Genomic DNA, 16,216 nt, shown 5'->3' with positions numbered 1-16,216 from the left:
CAGGACTTGTGCTCATGGCCAGGTACTGGCCCCTGGTAAACAGGTCAGAATCCCAGACTGGTTTGGGTAGGAAGGGACCTTAAAGATCATCTAGTTCCAGCCCCCCGGGCAGGGACACTTTTCACTAGCCCAGGTTGCCCAAAGCCCCGTCCAACCTAGCCTTGGTAGGGCTTAGTAGGGAAAAGGCTCTGCCTGCGTGGTCCTGCAGATTTGAGAACAGCTGGGTAAGACTAGCACGAGTGAAGGCAGTTAAAAAAGAGCGTGTGTCTGGGAAGAATTCCCAGCTGAGAGCATCTGAATGGGCGGATGTCCTGCGGGAGCCCTGCTGAAGCAGAAATACTGCTGCCAACAGAACTGTGTGCTGCCTTCACTGCAGTGGAAATGGGTTTAGGGGCATCGTCGCTCTGGAAATGCCTTCATGAGTAGGATGAGAGAGGTCTGTGAGGGAGCCCTGGGGTCCAGACCGATGCAGAGCACCCCGAGCTTCCCTTCCTATCTTAGAGCAAAATAAATCCATTAAAGGAGTTGGCACCTTTGAGTGGGGTAGGGCTCACGCAGCGTCCCGTGAGCCTTGCTGGAAGGGTACAGGGACTTCTGAGAGCTTTGGCTTTTGGTCACCTTTTAAACCCACTTACACCGTTTGTGCAATCCCATGCTCTGATTCTTACTTTTAAAGGATTAGCGTGATGAGAATGTTTTAACCTCTCTTTCTTGTCATCTGTAACATTGTAATGAACCGTACTTTGTTGCGATCAGGAAATGTTTGATGTCATTTTGGATGAGAATCAGCTTGAAGACGCTTGCGAGCACTTGGCAGAATATCTCGAGGCCTACTGGCGTGCTACTCACACCACCAGTAGCACACCCATGACTCCTCTCCTTGGGCGAAATTTAGGATCCACTGCACTTTCACCATATCCTGCTGCAATCTCTGGATTACAGGTATGAGAATACCTTCCAGCCCCAAACACCAGTACAGATCAGGTGGGGTTGTTTAATTTACGGGGAGACAGCGTAATGCATTTAATATAGTGTGACCTATATTTGCTTTGTTAGTTATTGTTCAGCGTGTGGCCACTGGCAGCAGTTAGAGGGCAAGCCAAGGGCCGTGGCCGGGGAGGAAGCAGTTGGTCAGCCGAGTGCTGAAGCACCGTGACGGCTCTGGCTTTAACGGGAAATAAAATGGCCATAAATTTTCTGGCAAGGAGCGAGTTCTTGAGGAGGAGTTAAATGACGCTCTGTCAAGTGGCATTACAGCCACATTAGAAACTGGCCTTTTTTTAATCTGGAAAAAATGTCATTGGAAGTGAGACCCTGTCAGATTGAGAGTAAGAGGCACGGTGTGTCCCAGCAGTTGGGCTAACAGCTATTGCAGAACGCAGAACAGTGTCTGTAATGCTCCCTTTTATTTCTACCCTCATAACTTCACAAAACAGTCACTTTGGGGTGAAAAAACTTCCATGTTGTCTCTTGTATCAGCAAAATGCCTTCACCTTTTTGAGTTCTTTGAGTGTGAATAAAATACTTTCTTTTTTTTACCCATTGAAAAAAAATTCTGACCCTTTTTTTCCACAGGGATAGCTCAAAAACGGCTGAACTTTGAAACTTCAAACGTGGCATGTAAATAGTCCTTAATGAGAAGTACGTGCTTTACTAAGTTTGAAAACAGAAAAAAATGTTTTTGATTCATAGTTATGAATGCTTGAGAAGATCAGGATTGCAGCGAACTTTTAAGTCTGAAAGTCAGAAGGAGTTCTGTATGTGTGTGACTTAGGAGTGTGCACTTTCTAATGTATGTCAAAAGTAGAGTTGAGCAAATTACATTTAATGAATAATTCACCTGACAAATTTAACCTCTGTTCTGCTTGTAGACTATCTGGAAGCAGGTAACAATTTTGAAGGAAATGATGCATTGCTCGGTGTTTTCAATTAACGTAAAGCTGTTTTTTCTGTGAGAGAATTGCACTTCACTGAGGGTGCATGAGACTCGAGACTCACGTTTCTAATGCTGTGCTTGATTTTACTAGGATCAGTAAGTCACTGTTTCCTGACTGGCTGAATGCACAAGCACTGTTCTTTTACTAATAACATGCACATGTAAACTGTTGTTTCCATTTTCACTTGCCTTAAAATTTCAGTTCTCCATCCCTTCATGACAATAAAATACCATCTGCAGAACTTTCACCTCTTCGGTTTCATTTTGAAAACTGGGTGTATCCACAGAATTTTTTTCAGGCATTTATTTCTCTCTGATCAATGGACACCAGCAGTAACTGTGAAATGTTGCTCCATTTACTTAGGGAAAACTCACACTGAAGATGAAAATCACCCCTGTGCAGTGGGCTGGCTGAAGGTATGCATCACTTAATCCCCACTTCACCCTAATTGTGAAGGCTTAGGTGGGACTTGAATGGTGCTAGTTCTCTGCAGAGGGGTAAATTTCTCCCGGAGCGAATGACGCCCAAGTAGAGAGGGCAGGATTGGCCTTGCAGTGCCACCCAAGGGTTCAGGCCCATTAAAGAGTTCTGATATTCTACCTGGTTATCTCGCAGTAAGGATTTGCATTGTCTGAAGTGCTTATCCACCTAGAGGTTTTGTACTCATTCAAGCCTTTGGAAGGATTTGCATCAGTTTTAACTGTAATGATATGGTAATTATAAAGTGTCCATGCGAATCCTAGGAATTAAACTAGCATAGGTGCTTACGATATGTTAAGATTTTATGCTACTTACGACCTCATGACTTCTCCTCACCTGCTATCTCAGGGAACTGAATAGCAAAAGCCCAGAGCCTCGAGTAACAGTCACAGCTGAGGATGATAGAGATTTGCTGGGACAATCTGTACGTACTTCACCCAATCAGGACTGAGGAGTGGCCCTTTTTTATTGGCTTGTGGCTTGGACTTTAGTTTACAGAGACTTGACACTTCTGATTTAACTGTTGGGCTTCATGAAAGTCACCGGGATGAAGTTAAATGGCAGAGACAGGAGAGTCAAAGAGAGGGCACAGGGGACAGCATGCTCCAGCTCTGTGCTGTCACACTGTGGGTGGAATCCCCCCAGAGCCAGTGGCTGTTGGGTCCTTGTCGTGACCTTGCCTGAAAGGGGAAGATGCTAATGCTGAGCTCTGTGTGTCTGCAGCCCTCAATAGGAGGAGTAAATTTTGTCATTGCTGACTCCTGGGGGCCAGTCATTTGCCTTTGTGGCTAATCGCTGGCTAGCTCTAAACCGACAGTTCAGTCTGATTTCAGTGAATGGACTTATAGTTCAAGTTCAATGTGCTTCTCAGGCTCCAGGGGATTTGCATTTTAAGTCCATTACTGCAGAAAACATAGTGCAGCTTATCGTTCCAATTGTGCTGTGGGATCAAAAGTTATTTGGGGCATCAGACCAGCATGTAACCAGTGTTGTGCCACCTTACACCTCTGGGGGGTCAATAGTGGGATCAGAATGACTACACAGGTGAGGTGGGGAAACGGGAAGGTTTCTAGAAAGGATCAGGTTGCAGCCAGCGAGGTAAATAACTACAGGGGAGACAGAGGATAAGCACAGAAAGTTAAAGTTGCGGTTGATTGAGTGATTGTATATAAAAATTGCGTACCTAGGTCAAATAAATATAATTCGTGAAGAAAATCTCTGACATACGATCACTCTAAAACACGATGCTCCTTGGGGATAATGTGGTAGAAGTTGCTGGGGGGGTGACTTGGCAGGAGGGCCCCTCTTCTGTGGCGATTAACCTTGGTAGCATCGATCCGCAGCAGGAGACGCGACATCCTACCTGCTGTGCTGTGACCGTCTGTACCCGTCTGGGCAGGTCCTTCCCGGGCAGACAAGCCTCTTGTTACAAACGATGCAACTCCACAGTTGCCGTGCAGAGAGGGTGCTGCAGCAGGAGGAAGGTTTGCTAGCAGAGAGGGTGCATCGGCCGGGATTTTGGGGCTGAGAGGAGCAGGCGGTGCTGTCTGCGCGCGGCAGCGCGCTCCTGGCCCTTACAGGAAGAGCGACGCTGGGTTTGCAATCTGGAGGAGGGAAAGGATTCACCGAGTTGGTTCTCAGAGTATGGGTGGCTTGTACTCTTGAGAGGTTTAATGTGTGATGACAGCAAACAATAATTTTTTTAGGCTGTTTCCTCGTTTACCTGTACACTGGCACAAAAATGTGAACTAATTTTGTTCACGTGACAAATTGTCATTATGGGAACGTGAGGATAGCAAAGGCTGAACCTTTTAATGAATAAATTACCATAGAAAAGGATTTTCTGTCAATATTACGGTTTAGTTGGAAGAATTTGTTAATACCTAATCATTTTAGCCAGCCCTTAGCTGCCTGTTTAGCAGTCCATCCTCTCTTTGGTCACATGAAGGTTTTTAAATAGGGTTCAGGGCTGCACCTTTTAAATAAACCCCCTAACAAACCCCCAGTGTCTTCAGATGTTTTCTAAAACCACATAAATCAGTGCTGAAAATTTTCTAAGCAGAGTAGAAGCATGAATGTTATGTTCATGATCAGAGAAAAGTGATAAATGCTGAATACATCAGCTCACTTTTCATGCTAAGGGGCCTGTAATATTGAACAAGGTGAATACCACGAGGTACATGTTGTAATCCCGCCTTTGGTCTGCTTTCAGCTCTAGGAACCAGACTATTCCTCTAACCCATTCCTGTAGCGTACAGACTTTAATTTAAAATGAATAACACAAAAGTGGATGGATTCTGAGAGACCTCAGAATAAGTCTCAAAACAAGCTAAAAAATGTCAAATCCTCTTTGCCTGTATTAATGCTTGGATTCTTTGGCCCTCGTAGAGCCAGCGTATGAGGCACAGCAGCCATTCTACAGAGAACTCTCCAATTGAGCGACGAAGTCTAATGACCTCAGATGAAAATTATCACAATGAAAGGGCTCGGAAGAGCAGGAACCGCTTGTCTTCCAGTTCCCAACACAGCCGAGATCACTATCCTCTAGTGGAAGAAGAATACTCTGACTCATACCAGGACACTTACAAACCCCATAGGAACCGAGGATCCCCTGGAGGATATAGCCATGACTCACGACATAGGCTTTGAGTTCAAGAACCTGGGGAAAAATAGGATTCATCAGTTGATAACTTGCCATAACGTAGCTAGGAAAAAAACAAAAATCATCTTAATTTGGCAGATGTAACGCAGTGATACTGAAGTTGCACTCTGCTGTCATTTGATGTTAAGTAGGGGGCAAAAAAAAGTTACCATGCCCTTACGTTTATGCCCAATCATATAGGTTGTGTTTTGGATTTTTTTCTTTTTAGTACAGCATTTGCATTTATAACCATACTTTTTCTTGTCATTAGGTATCAGACACATCCGTTTGTAATTTAGGGTACTTATCAAGGCACTTATAAAATAATTTCCTGTGCTGGAAATTCCAAATGACCAGTTCCAGTTGGAACCACTTTATAAACCAATTCCTGTTGGAATTTGGGTGAATTGACTGGAAAGTCGACTTGAGCATGTTGCAATCAATTGAAAAAAAAAATACAAATGAAAAATCTGAAAATTACAAACCACTAGAAGCCAGAAAGTCAGCTACAGTATTTGTTTGCTGGAAGCTCAATTTACATTTAAAGTTAGAATAAAAGGATTTATTCTAACTATTTATTTCCAGAATGGCTTTTTCAGACAAACCAAATGTAAACTATCGAGAGTGCCAAATATCACAAATTATTGCAGCAGTTACAAAATACTTTCCAGTTTGAAATTATTTTTAGACCTGGCATGAATGTTGCAGCAAAATGATTTCTTTAGTTTAGCCAGTACTGACATTTTTGTTGCGGTCAGCAATGATGAACTATGACAGGATAAGGGGAGAGAAAAACAGGAAAATGAACAAACTTAAGAACAGTTTGTATGGCTAGAGGTTGGGGATAGTCTCTTTTTTTTTTTTTTCTCTCTGAATACAGCTAGTAGTCCCAAAATGGAACATCAGTGTATAGATACGTAATATTTTTTCTCCCATTTTTAGTATTCTGCCTTTTTAAATGGAAAACAATACACTCTTACCCAGTGGGTAGGACACCTTCATTCCCGTACATCTGAGTACCTACTGGTATGTTCCATCTTTTAAAATCCATCTTTGAATGTCTGAAAATTCCAGCTTCGCACAAGAACTCTCCAGAAGATCAGTTGAAATTTCAGTAATGAAATCTGAGGGGAGGGAGCGGGGTTAAGTATTTGTAAATGATCAACATTTAAAATCACATATGGGTCAGAATTAGCTTGCAATAAAAATGGAGTATCAGAAAAAAAAACCTCTGCTCACAGTGAAGTTGTGGAGCTGAGATTTCTGATTCAGAGAACTATGATAAATCTTCGGAGAAACTGCTGCCTTACTTCCTAACAATCACTTCCTTACACCTACTGAGTCTTCAGTTTCTTTAACTAGATAAATTTATGTGATCGGACCTTATGTCTTACATGATCAGTGAAGCCTTAGATCTAATGTGATTGAAAAATTTCCCATAATTGACCGCTTTGTACAGCCCATAATGTCTTGAAGCAGAGACTCCTGAATTTCCCCACTGCATGCGTTTTCTAAAATTGACAGAACTATGCTGAACACGTGTTTTTTTATGCAGGTTCATGTCAAAACTATTTTTTCAAAGATTAGGATCGTTAACTTTTATATTTGCTTATTTTCTTCCCTGAGCCTGCTAAAAGTAGGCGTTAAAAGCATGTAGCACTAAATGAATTTCCTGAATATTATGGTTTCTTCTTCTTTCTGGACCAGTTAGCAAAGATCACTGGTATTTTCCACCACCGTTGAGTCTGGTTATCTTCTTGATGTTAACAACAAGAAAAGTAATTCATCTCATATCTGGTACAACCAAAAACGATGTACGTCTCTCGCAGCATTAAAAGATTGCGAATGCATGATTAATTTTGTAAACAGCTTCGCTGCCTACAAGGCAGGCTTCGACACCACTAGATGATTCGGATGGGCCAGTTACTAAGAAAAAAAGCAAATTATCAGCATCCATTGGAGTAACAGAGTTAATGATATGACAGACCTGATCCTGTCTGACTTTCTCAGGCTGAACGCCTGCAGATTCCAAAAGAGCATTTAGGCTGAGCGAGCACGGCAAGATCTGGTCTGGGAGCGGTGGCTTCAGCTGCCTTCTCTCATGTTTTCTGCTATAGCACAGTGGAGCATTCTCCAGGAATTTTTACAAACCTTTGTTACGTGTACAGCACACATACCTGCATGAGAAAGAAGGCGTTAGGCAAAACGTTTTTTCTATAAGCTTTAATAAGTTTCTTGTTTGTGTGCATTAAAGTATTAATTGCAAAGGATGCACCGAGATGTATAAACCTAGATTAGACAGCTGTTTATCTTTATTCTGTAGTAGCATTAGGGATCAGATCATTTAACTGCTTGAAGATATTTGCATCTTAATGGCAGGTAGCTGCGAAGCACCTACATATATTTTCTAGTAAACAAGGTTACTGCTTTATCATCTCCTAGACGAAAATGCCATTTATTTCTAGAGCCTTTTGGAGCCTTGTTTTGAAGTCTTCCATGTCATGCTAGTGAACGGAAGGATCTACACACCACACGTGCACAAATTCCATCACCTGCCGCATCTGAAGTGCCAAAACTACTTTCTTTGTTCTAATAAAAACAAGCTTGTGAGGGAAGTCCTGTATTGTCTTGAAAGAACCCATTGAGTTCCTTTATTATGTGGGTTTAAGTTTACTTTCCTGCATAATTAGTTTACCCTTTCCTCTCTCACTGCCCATTCCATTTTCATGTAAGGAACCAGTTATAAGTGATCCAGCAGATCTCCTTGCTTGCTGGTTTTTTATTCTTTGAAGATAGATCTATCTTTAAGTACAGATATACCGAACGTGCTAATAGATGATTAATTTATTCTAGATACAAGCTATGGGAAGTCTTTATTTTAAAAAGTAAATTATTTTTAGGAAACACAGTAATCTGCGTTGTCAATCAGGACATGTTAACTCATAGTATTTGTATTAGAACTTCAGCACTGCTAGCCAGCTGTATTGTGATTTATTATGCAATGGCGTTATATAAAATTGTGAAGTTCATGTATTCCTGAATGAATACGAGTAAGATGAATTTCCCAGTCCTCGCACCATTTCTTCTTGTTATTAAAATATTATTAAAGATCAGAGTTTTGTTCCTAAGCTCTGGCTTATTCAGAGGAGTTTAGAAATGTTTATAAAACATTGATATTTTTTTTAAGTGGGTTTTTTTGTTGTTATCTGAGTTTTTCATGAGGACACTTACGGATTAATGACAATTTAGCCAATAAAGGTGATAAGAACGATCTCAATATCTAAAGACAATATATGTCAGTGCATTCATATGTTTGTGAGTGAATTAACAAAGTATTTTAAAAATCTTCAAGCCACTTTAATGAAAATTGTTACATTTCAATCTCAAATACTTTGGCAAGTTGTATTTAACAGATGTACCAGTTCCACAGATGAATATTTATCCCATGGGATGTGCAACTCACAACTGGTGATGTTTTCTGAGTTACATTCTGAAATTATGTTTAAAGGAATGCAACTAAAGCTGTTCCACAGCCAGTTTTTTTTAGCTGCTCTTTATGAAATTTTAGCTCATAAACAATGGGCCAAATTAGATGGTCATTTTCTAAGTCAGCCTGGTGAAAATCAGTTCCTCTGCTTGAGAATGGATAGTGCAGTACGGCCCGACACCTCAATTTTACCATCTTGCCACAGAAATCGGGTGCCCCCCCCGTTTTGTCCTTGAGCAAAGCAGCTTCCAAAGGCAGCGCCGTCACCTCTTGCTACTCGCAGTGTCCCTCGCTGCTCCCCCAGCTGTGTCCTTCTGACTGAGCTGGGACGGGCCCCGGTGCCGTAAGCGCGCGGGGGATCGGAGGCGGCGCTGGGACGGGTTTGCCCCAAATAGAAAAACACTTTGTGGGGTTTTTCTTCAGGTTTGAAAGCTGCTTCTGAAGTTGACGTCAGGGGGTTTCATCTTTTGTGCTCCTTGCTTTTAAAACAAAGTTTTATATGTACTTAAGAGAGTGAAAATTACAAAAAGGAGGCAAGGTAGCTGTAGGAGTAACAAGATGGTGGTAGTTCCTCTGGATGTGCGTAGGCCCATAACTTCAAGTTCAGTTTGACTGCAAATCTCCTGAATTCACTTCAGTCTTAGTACCGTAGACTTCTCTGAAACATCCCAAGATCTCCTACCTTTACTGACATTACCATTCTTAAAGTAATATTGCTAATCCTGTCACTGATTTGGGTGAGTTAGGGCTTTCATTAGTCATTTTTTTCTTCAAGAACATATTAAATGTATCCTCTGCTAGATTTTGTTTTCCAAGTTCTGTGCTTCTGAAGCCTCTCCTTGATGCCAAGGTCTTATTATTTTTGCTTAAAAAAAAAATAATTCAGATGCCACAAAAGAAAAAAAAAAATCAAATGCGTATTTTGTAAAATGCCATTTATACAAAACTGTTTTCACTCCTAAAAATGTGTATTTTAAAATTGGTTGGTATATACCCCAGTTGGTATTAATCCAGGTTTGGATAGTTGGGGTTCTGCTGTCATGTTTTATTGCAGTTACTCCTCGTTCCTTCAAATAGTAGTTTGACAGAGAGTAACATGACTGCAAGATATTGTAACGTAGCCAGTTTTAACTCTGGGGGAATTAAGTTCCCACTATCTTTAAAATGATGCCAAAAGAGGTGTTATTTGAAGAGTCATCGTTTGCATAACCTTTGTTAGATTGTTACTCAAATCTGATTTATTTTATATAGAAAAATAAAGGCACGTCTTTAAAAAGAGACATTTTAATAATGTTGTAAAATATATGCAAGGAATTAACTTGGAGAAAGAGCTGAAAATGCTACTTAGTATTGAAATTTGTGTTAAGATCTCTTTCATTCTTTGTGGAATCCGTTTAAGAAGTCAAGAGAAATATCGTACAATTAAATCCTCGTAGAGAATCTGGGGAGAAGGTAGAAATCACTTTAAACTGCTCGTGAGAGCGTGTCATTCCGTGAGTCCTCTGAAGGTGGTGACACCGGGAGCAGCTTCGCCTTGGTCTCAGTGCTGCTCAGTAGACTCCCCTTTTCCCCTCACGTTTCTTGGCAGTGAGTTACTACCTGGACTAGATCCTACAGACACCTACTCCTGGGCACAGCGTTTATTCTTGCCTTCTCCAAAAGGCAGTAGCCGTGAGGTCTGACCAGAAACGTCACACCCTGATTATCATATGCCTTATCAATACGTCCTGAAAAATAAAATGTAATTAAATTTAATGCCACAACCCCCTTTGATATTCCTTCTACTCTGTATAAGCAGTAAAAAATCACTATAGTGAGAAAATATATTGTACAGTACAGAATAATATATTTTGCCAATGATGTAAAAACAGAGCAAGGAAGAAGAAGCACATTTGTAATAGCACAAATTTACAGTGATTCCACGATGGCATTTGGCATTGTATTTTTGAAAACAAACAAAGGGTAGATTTTTTGATCCCGCATCAGTGGATTTATTGCATTTTCGATCAGTTTAACTTGCTGATACTTCAGTTTATTTCTAAGCTTTGCATTTTGCCTATGTGATTGGTTTTTTTCACTATCTTGTATTCCTTCCATATTAATTAATGAAAACAAAAAGAACCTTTCAAAATGAGAAAGTCCGCTGCGTTCATTTCTGCTAATTTCCTCTTCAAACCTGAAATTACATTAATAACTTCTAATTTTGGCCAATATATACATTTTGGCGTACGACTGATGACTACATCGTGAAAACACCAGTAGCCCAAGGTCAGGAATGAAATACTCCTGGTTAGTAAGTTCTTAGGGGTACGGAGCTCCTTGCTGTCGTGTGTGGGGACGGGGAGGTGAGGAGAGAAGGACGTGACACCCCAAACTTCCACCGATGCTGCTGGGAATTTACAGCGTGAAGGGAAGTCAGCTTAAGGAACGTGGGCTGATTAGGCCCAAGGTGTATTTATGTTTGAAACCCACCCGGTTCTTTTCTGTGCAGAGAAAGTCGGGGAGAGGTTGTACAAGAACAGCATAGGAAGAGAATCAAGCAAAATGCAAATGTTACGTATGCGTGAGAAATAGAGGGGAGAAGAAAGAAGATGAAAACGGTCATTCAAACTGCAAACTATGGACCTTGGGCTTCTCAGATCCCTGAAAAACTCTGTTTCTCACCCAAACTGGTTCCCAGTGATAGCCTGGCAGTGTTACCCCCAGCCTCACTGGGAGCCAGTTCAGAATCACGCTGGTAAAGACATTACTGCCTTTACTAAAAAAAAATAAAATTCCCCCAAATTTGTGTTTTCTGCTGATTTGCCCCTTTCTGTTTCTACTTCTATAGATACTGTATGTGTAGCATTCTACAAGGCATGCTGGGTAAAATATACTATGCAAATGTGTACAGTGTTGCATGCTTTGCTCTCCCTCTGCTTTTAGTGGCTTTCAAAGGAAAAAAAAAAAAAAGTGTTGTTATTTTTGTGATCAGAATCATTTAAAAAGAAAATGCAGACTGCATGCTGATAGTATCCTCATTTCTATGGACTTGTTTTATGGAATTTAGATGTACAAAAATGAACTGCATTACAATAACTTTTCTACAATAAATGAAAAAAACTACAAACCGTTTAAAAGTCTTTTAAGTCTCTTTGTATTCTGCACTCCAGATTGGAAAAAAAAAAAAAAGGCTCAGAAGAGTCACTTAGAAAACCGTTCAGAGCGTTGTGGTATTTTTATTGTTTGCGGATAGCTTTTGGCAGCAGCTTCACGTGTTAGCATTTTTAGTAAAAATTAATGAGATTCTGAAGAAGGAGATGCATCTGGTCTGTGAAATGAATGGTGTTTATTTTTAAATCTATCTACTCTTAAATAGCTGCAGCTCAGAAGTACATAAATACATACAGTATCTCACTATTCCATCGAGAAGTAAAATACTTTCAGCCAACTGCTCAGTTGAAGGATTCTCATGAACGTTAATGGTCTTTGGATCTGGTCCGCGGTATGATCTCATCTTCATTTAAAATTGGTTCCTAGACAGAAACGAGGATCGGACTGATGGGAGGTATTAAGGATTGAATAATTAAAAGAAAATGAAATACTGTTTATAGTATCTCGAAAACAAGAAACCACTGAAAGATGCTACCCCTAGCAGAGAGTCCCACGCTACCTCTTCCACAGAGTAACAGGAACCTGACAGAGGTGCTGTGGTCGTCCCAGTCCCTGGAGTTCTGCCCTGGCACACGCGGTACGGCAGCGCGGGGCTGGGCCCGGGAGGGATCCCTGTGCTGTGCCTCGCTGCGGGCCTGCAGCGCGCGGTGCCGTCCTCGGCGTTTGTCAGGAGCCTGCCCTCGCCGACAGACCAGGTAACCTGCACGTTAGACCTGAACGTTGGCTTTTACGTATCTAATGCGTGGGCAGGGCTTTTAAAATTCTGTTTAATTGAATTATCTTGTCCCAGCATTCGAAATCAGTTAGAAGCATGTGAGTTTTCATCTGAACTGTTAACAAGAAGCACAAGGTCCTTCAAATAAATACAACTGAGCAAAAATGTGTTCTTTTGTGTGTTTTCATATGATGCTAGCAGTTAAAATTTGTAAGTCGCATTATCTTCTCTGTCGTCTCCACACATTTGGGTTTCTTCCGGGTAGTGTTTTCCCCTCCCTGGTGAAATCCCACCGCTTCTGCAGCACAGGAACACCCGGGCGCCCCGCTGGCTGCCTTACGGTTGCTTGGAACAAAATGTACACGGCCTGAAAAAGGTGGGTTTTTTTGAATTTCCGGGTGGAAATTATCACGATAAAACCACGCTGATTTGACTGCTGCTTAGAAAGCTTCCACCAGCCAGGGGCAGCCCAGCCTTAGTGTAAGCATGGAAAAAAGCAGCAGTACAACAACAGATTAAACCTGGCTGCCACTGATTTAACAAAGAGAGGGATGCTAGAGATGGAAACAACAGCTTCCTAGTTGTAAAATACACCGATTATTCATTCATCCTGGAAAAACAGCACTCCTGTTTCTGCAGTTGTTGGGCACAGGCAAGCTGTTGGCAGTCGAGGGTGTCACAGGGCAGGACCAAGGGGTGCTGGCTGCAGATTTTTAAAAGTTTCTTCAATAAGTCATGAGGTCTAACAAAACAAAAAACCCCTCCAAACCTACATGGTGGTGGGAAAAGCCTTAATGCTTTTCTATTTAAGGAATCAAACGGTTTAATTGAATTTTTTGCTACCCTCTCAGGTAGTTGTGCAGCCTGCCTGCCCCTGGAGTGAGCCCACGGGTTTCAGGCTCCGTGTTTAGACCAGGAGAACTGAGAACAGAAATGAATCGTACACACCTGAAACTGTCAGCTGGGGCGTGGCAGAAAGGGGGAGAACTGTCACCTAATGAATCATTAATTCCGCAGCAAGCTGAACGCTGAACTTGTGCAAAGAGCTATCGCACTGGAGGAGCTGTTTGGTTTGCTGGCCAGCCCGTGGCCAGTGGCCACCCCAGCTCCGACATGGGGACGGACAGTTCCCACTGTACACCCTGATCTCCCTTTCGCCTTCTCCATCGGGTTCTCCACAGCCTCAGCACTCGGCTGGCAGATGTCCCTGCTCATCCTGCGAGGAATTCACCAAGCTTGGAAACTCCAGCAGTTCAACAGGATGGAAGGATGTTGGTGCATTCCCCCTACATATCATAACGCATCACTACTTTTCCAAAGCCATGCTGCTTGGCATGTTTGAGGTTAAAAAATAGCAATATAATTTTAAAACAGCGCACCAAAACCATGAAGGGTAAACAGCCTGCAAATTAAGGTGGGGTTTTTTTTTTTTTTGCACAGACTGTCTGTTACTGTTTAGCAAATGAATGTTTCAGAGTAGCCAGAAATGTCTGGGCTACCTGTGTTTTTCCTGCCATATCAGGTAGCTGATACTATTGATGCTGAAGAAGGTGTAAAGCGTGAACACCATGGACAATAATATCTAGTTATTTTAATATCTATCTAATAATATCTAGTTATTTTAAACCTGGATGACTACAGATCCGTTACCAGTGCGGTGTGTGATTTAATTTTATCCCATTAAAATTGTAACATGCCGGTTTATTATCGGGATCTTTTATTTTCTTCAACTGTTAAGGACCATATATTCCCCTTCACTGCAACAAAAAGCGTGACAGCCTTGCACAGAAACTCAGAGATCACTACCAGCCTTGCTGCTTTGGCTAGGGGCCAATATTGCAGCAGGGAAAAGTAAAGCAAGAAGCCACTGTCAGAATTAAAGCTGCTAGGAAAGAAGCAAAGAAACTGCAGTAAGAAAGGAGCCTGACAGCATGTGGAAAGATGAAGGCAGCATACCAGGCAGTGAGTAAGGAAGGTGGAACTGAGCGAGTCGGTGTGCCGGGCTGCAGAGGAAGAGGGGAAAACCAGAGCCAGTGGACAGGAAAACAGGAGGCCGTGACGCAGGTGACAGTATGGAATGAGGAGCAAAACCTGTAACGTGCAGTATCGGTGACAGAAAGTTCTGCTGTGGCACACTGACAGTTTGGAGGAGCACCAGCATGCCCAGAGGACTTACAGACTTTGAGGACTGAAAGGCTTCTCTGTCCCAGGTGAGGCGTCCCACCCCACGAGATGCTTCTCCATCTCAAGACGGAGGCTTCTCCATCCCACGGAGGTGGGAACAGAGCACAACTCCACGGCTGGCCCAGCTGCCACCCAGCCAAGCTTTGAAACAAAAAGGAACTCGATCGTTGTGTACACTCCTGAGCTTCAGAGATACCTTTCTGAGTTATAAAAGTAGATTTTCCACCAGTTTCACTCTCCCAAAGTTCAGTTTACTTTTTCAGAGAGCTGCCGGTGGAGGTTTTTCCTGACCGTGCCCACTGGTGTCTAAAACAAAGCCGTGCCCTACAGCTGCACTACTTGTGGCTCCTAGAAAATCCTTTAAGCTACAATTCCTAGCGCTGAAAATTCACATCCACCACCTGCATCACCGGAAAACAAAACACAGAATCATTCAGGTTGGAAAAGACCCTTGGGATCATCAGCCTGACTCTGTACAAAGTTCTCCCCTACCCCACATCCCCCAGTATCTTAGCTAAACGACCCTTAAACACATCCAAGGATGGCGACTTCACCATCTCCCTGGGCAGCCTATTCCACTCTTTTCTGGGAAGTTTTTTTTTCCTTATGTCCAGTCTGAACCTCTCCTGTTGCGGTTTTAAGTTTAACACGGCTGTAGAATTGTTTTGTACAACAGTAAAGGCTTTTAAGGTTGAAACATGAGTGGTGCTGGGGATTAAGTTCTGGTAACAGAAGGGGAAACACCACGGTGTTTGTGTTAAATAAAAGGAGTATTTTAGGCAGGGAGAAGACACATGAGGGCAAACACCCCGTGTTTTGTCTCTTATCACACGGCTGTGCATCGTTACCTGAAAAAAAAAAAAAAAAAAGGTTTTTACGACTGTGAAACTGTAAACCACTTTTAAACCCTCTTATCTGTGTTTATAAGGTCTGTTAAATTTGGGTTTGGGTGAACTTACACATGCATGTTGAATGTCCCGGTTATATGCCCGTTTAACACTTAGTGCAAATGGAACAAAGTATTTTTGTCTTGTAGCATCCAGCCCCACCTCAGATCTTCTGTTCCAACTGATTTCCTAACATCCGCTGTGCTGGCAACATCACACCAGAAACAAAAGTTCCTAGTTATGTGGGGTCAGGTAAGCAGATATTTTTACAATATTGTGGAGTTATGCAAAGTTATTAAAACTAGAATTTATATTTGATCGTAGAGAAGACAACTCTGCAAAACCACACAATATTGATAAAATCAAACCCAAGAAACCCCTGCTTACCTGACCCCTATCCCCTCCCTCTCTCCTCTGTGATAAATCAATGCAAGTGTACTTTGCTAACAGAGGGAATTGATCTCTGGTTGTCTGAAGCTTGGGCACACTTAGAATGGCTTTTTGTGGCCCTTGTGGACCACTGAGGGGGTGTGGGGTGTGGTGGAGAAAGCCCCTTCTCACACAGCTTTTACTTGCATGAACAGCCTCGTTGAAGCCCAGGTTATTTGTGCAAGTAAAAGTTGTGTAATATTACTGAGAGCAGGCAGCGCTCACTCATCCTGGAAATCATAAATTTGAATGTGCTTGACAACACCAGCTGTAGAACTCAAATTCAATTTTGTGATGTATAGG

At 42.1% G+C, this 16,216-nt stretch overlaps 1 protein-coding gene across 10 annotated transcripts in view; it reads left to right on the top strand.

The window, feature by feature from the left end:
* Positions 1–11,314, top strand: part of CACNB4 (calcium voltage-gated channel auxiliary subunit beta 4) — a 68,305-nt gene extending 56,991 nt beyond the window's left edge. Inside the window, exons 12-15 of one of the 10 annotated variants that reach the window (XR_003398760.1) lie at positions 757–942; positions 1,576–1,641; positions 1,872–1,886; positions 2,301–2,328. Coding sequence is in view for 6 of the 10 variants with exons in the window: in XM_026852133.1 (XP_026707934.1) it covers positions 757–942; positions 4,806–5,066 (447 nt within the window). In the remaining 4 variants the exon portion in view is untranslated. Of the gene's footprint in view, positions 1–756; positions 943–1,575; positions 2,361–4,805 lie in introns of those variants that run through there. The other 9 variants (XM_026852135.1, XR_003398759.1, XR_003398761.1 and 6 more) reach the window with 9 other exon arrangements.
* Positions 11,315–16,216: the final 4,902 nt, after the last annotated feature.

This window comes from Athene cunicularia, assembly GCF_003259725.1.
Source record: "Athene cunicularia isolate RWA chromosome 7 unlocalized genomic scaffold, athCun1 chr7_part1, whole genome shotgun sequence".
In the NCBI taxonomy this organism is placed as follows: Eukaryota; Metazoa; Chordata; class Aves; order Strigiformes; family Strigidae; genus Athene; species Athene cunicularia.
This window is presented reverse-complemented; position numbering and strand designations above follow the sequence as displayed.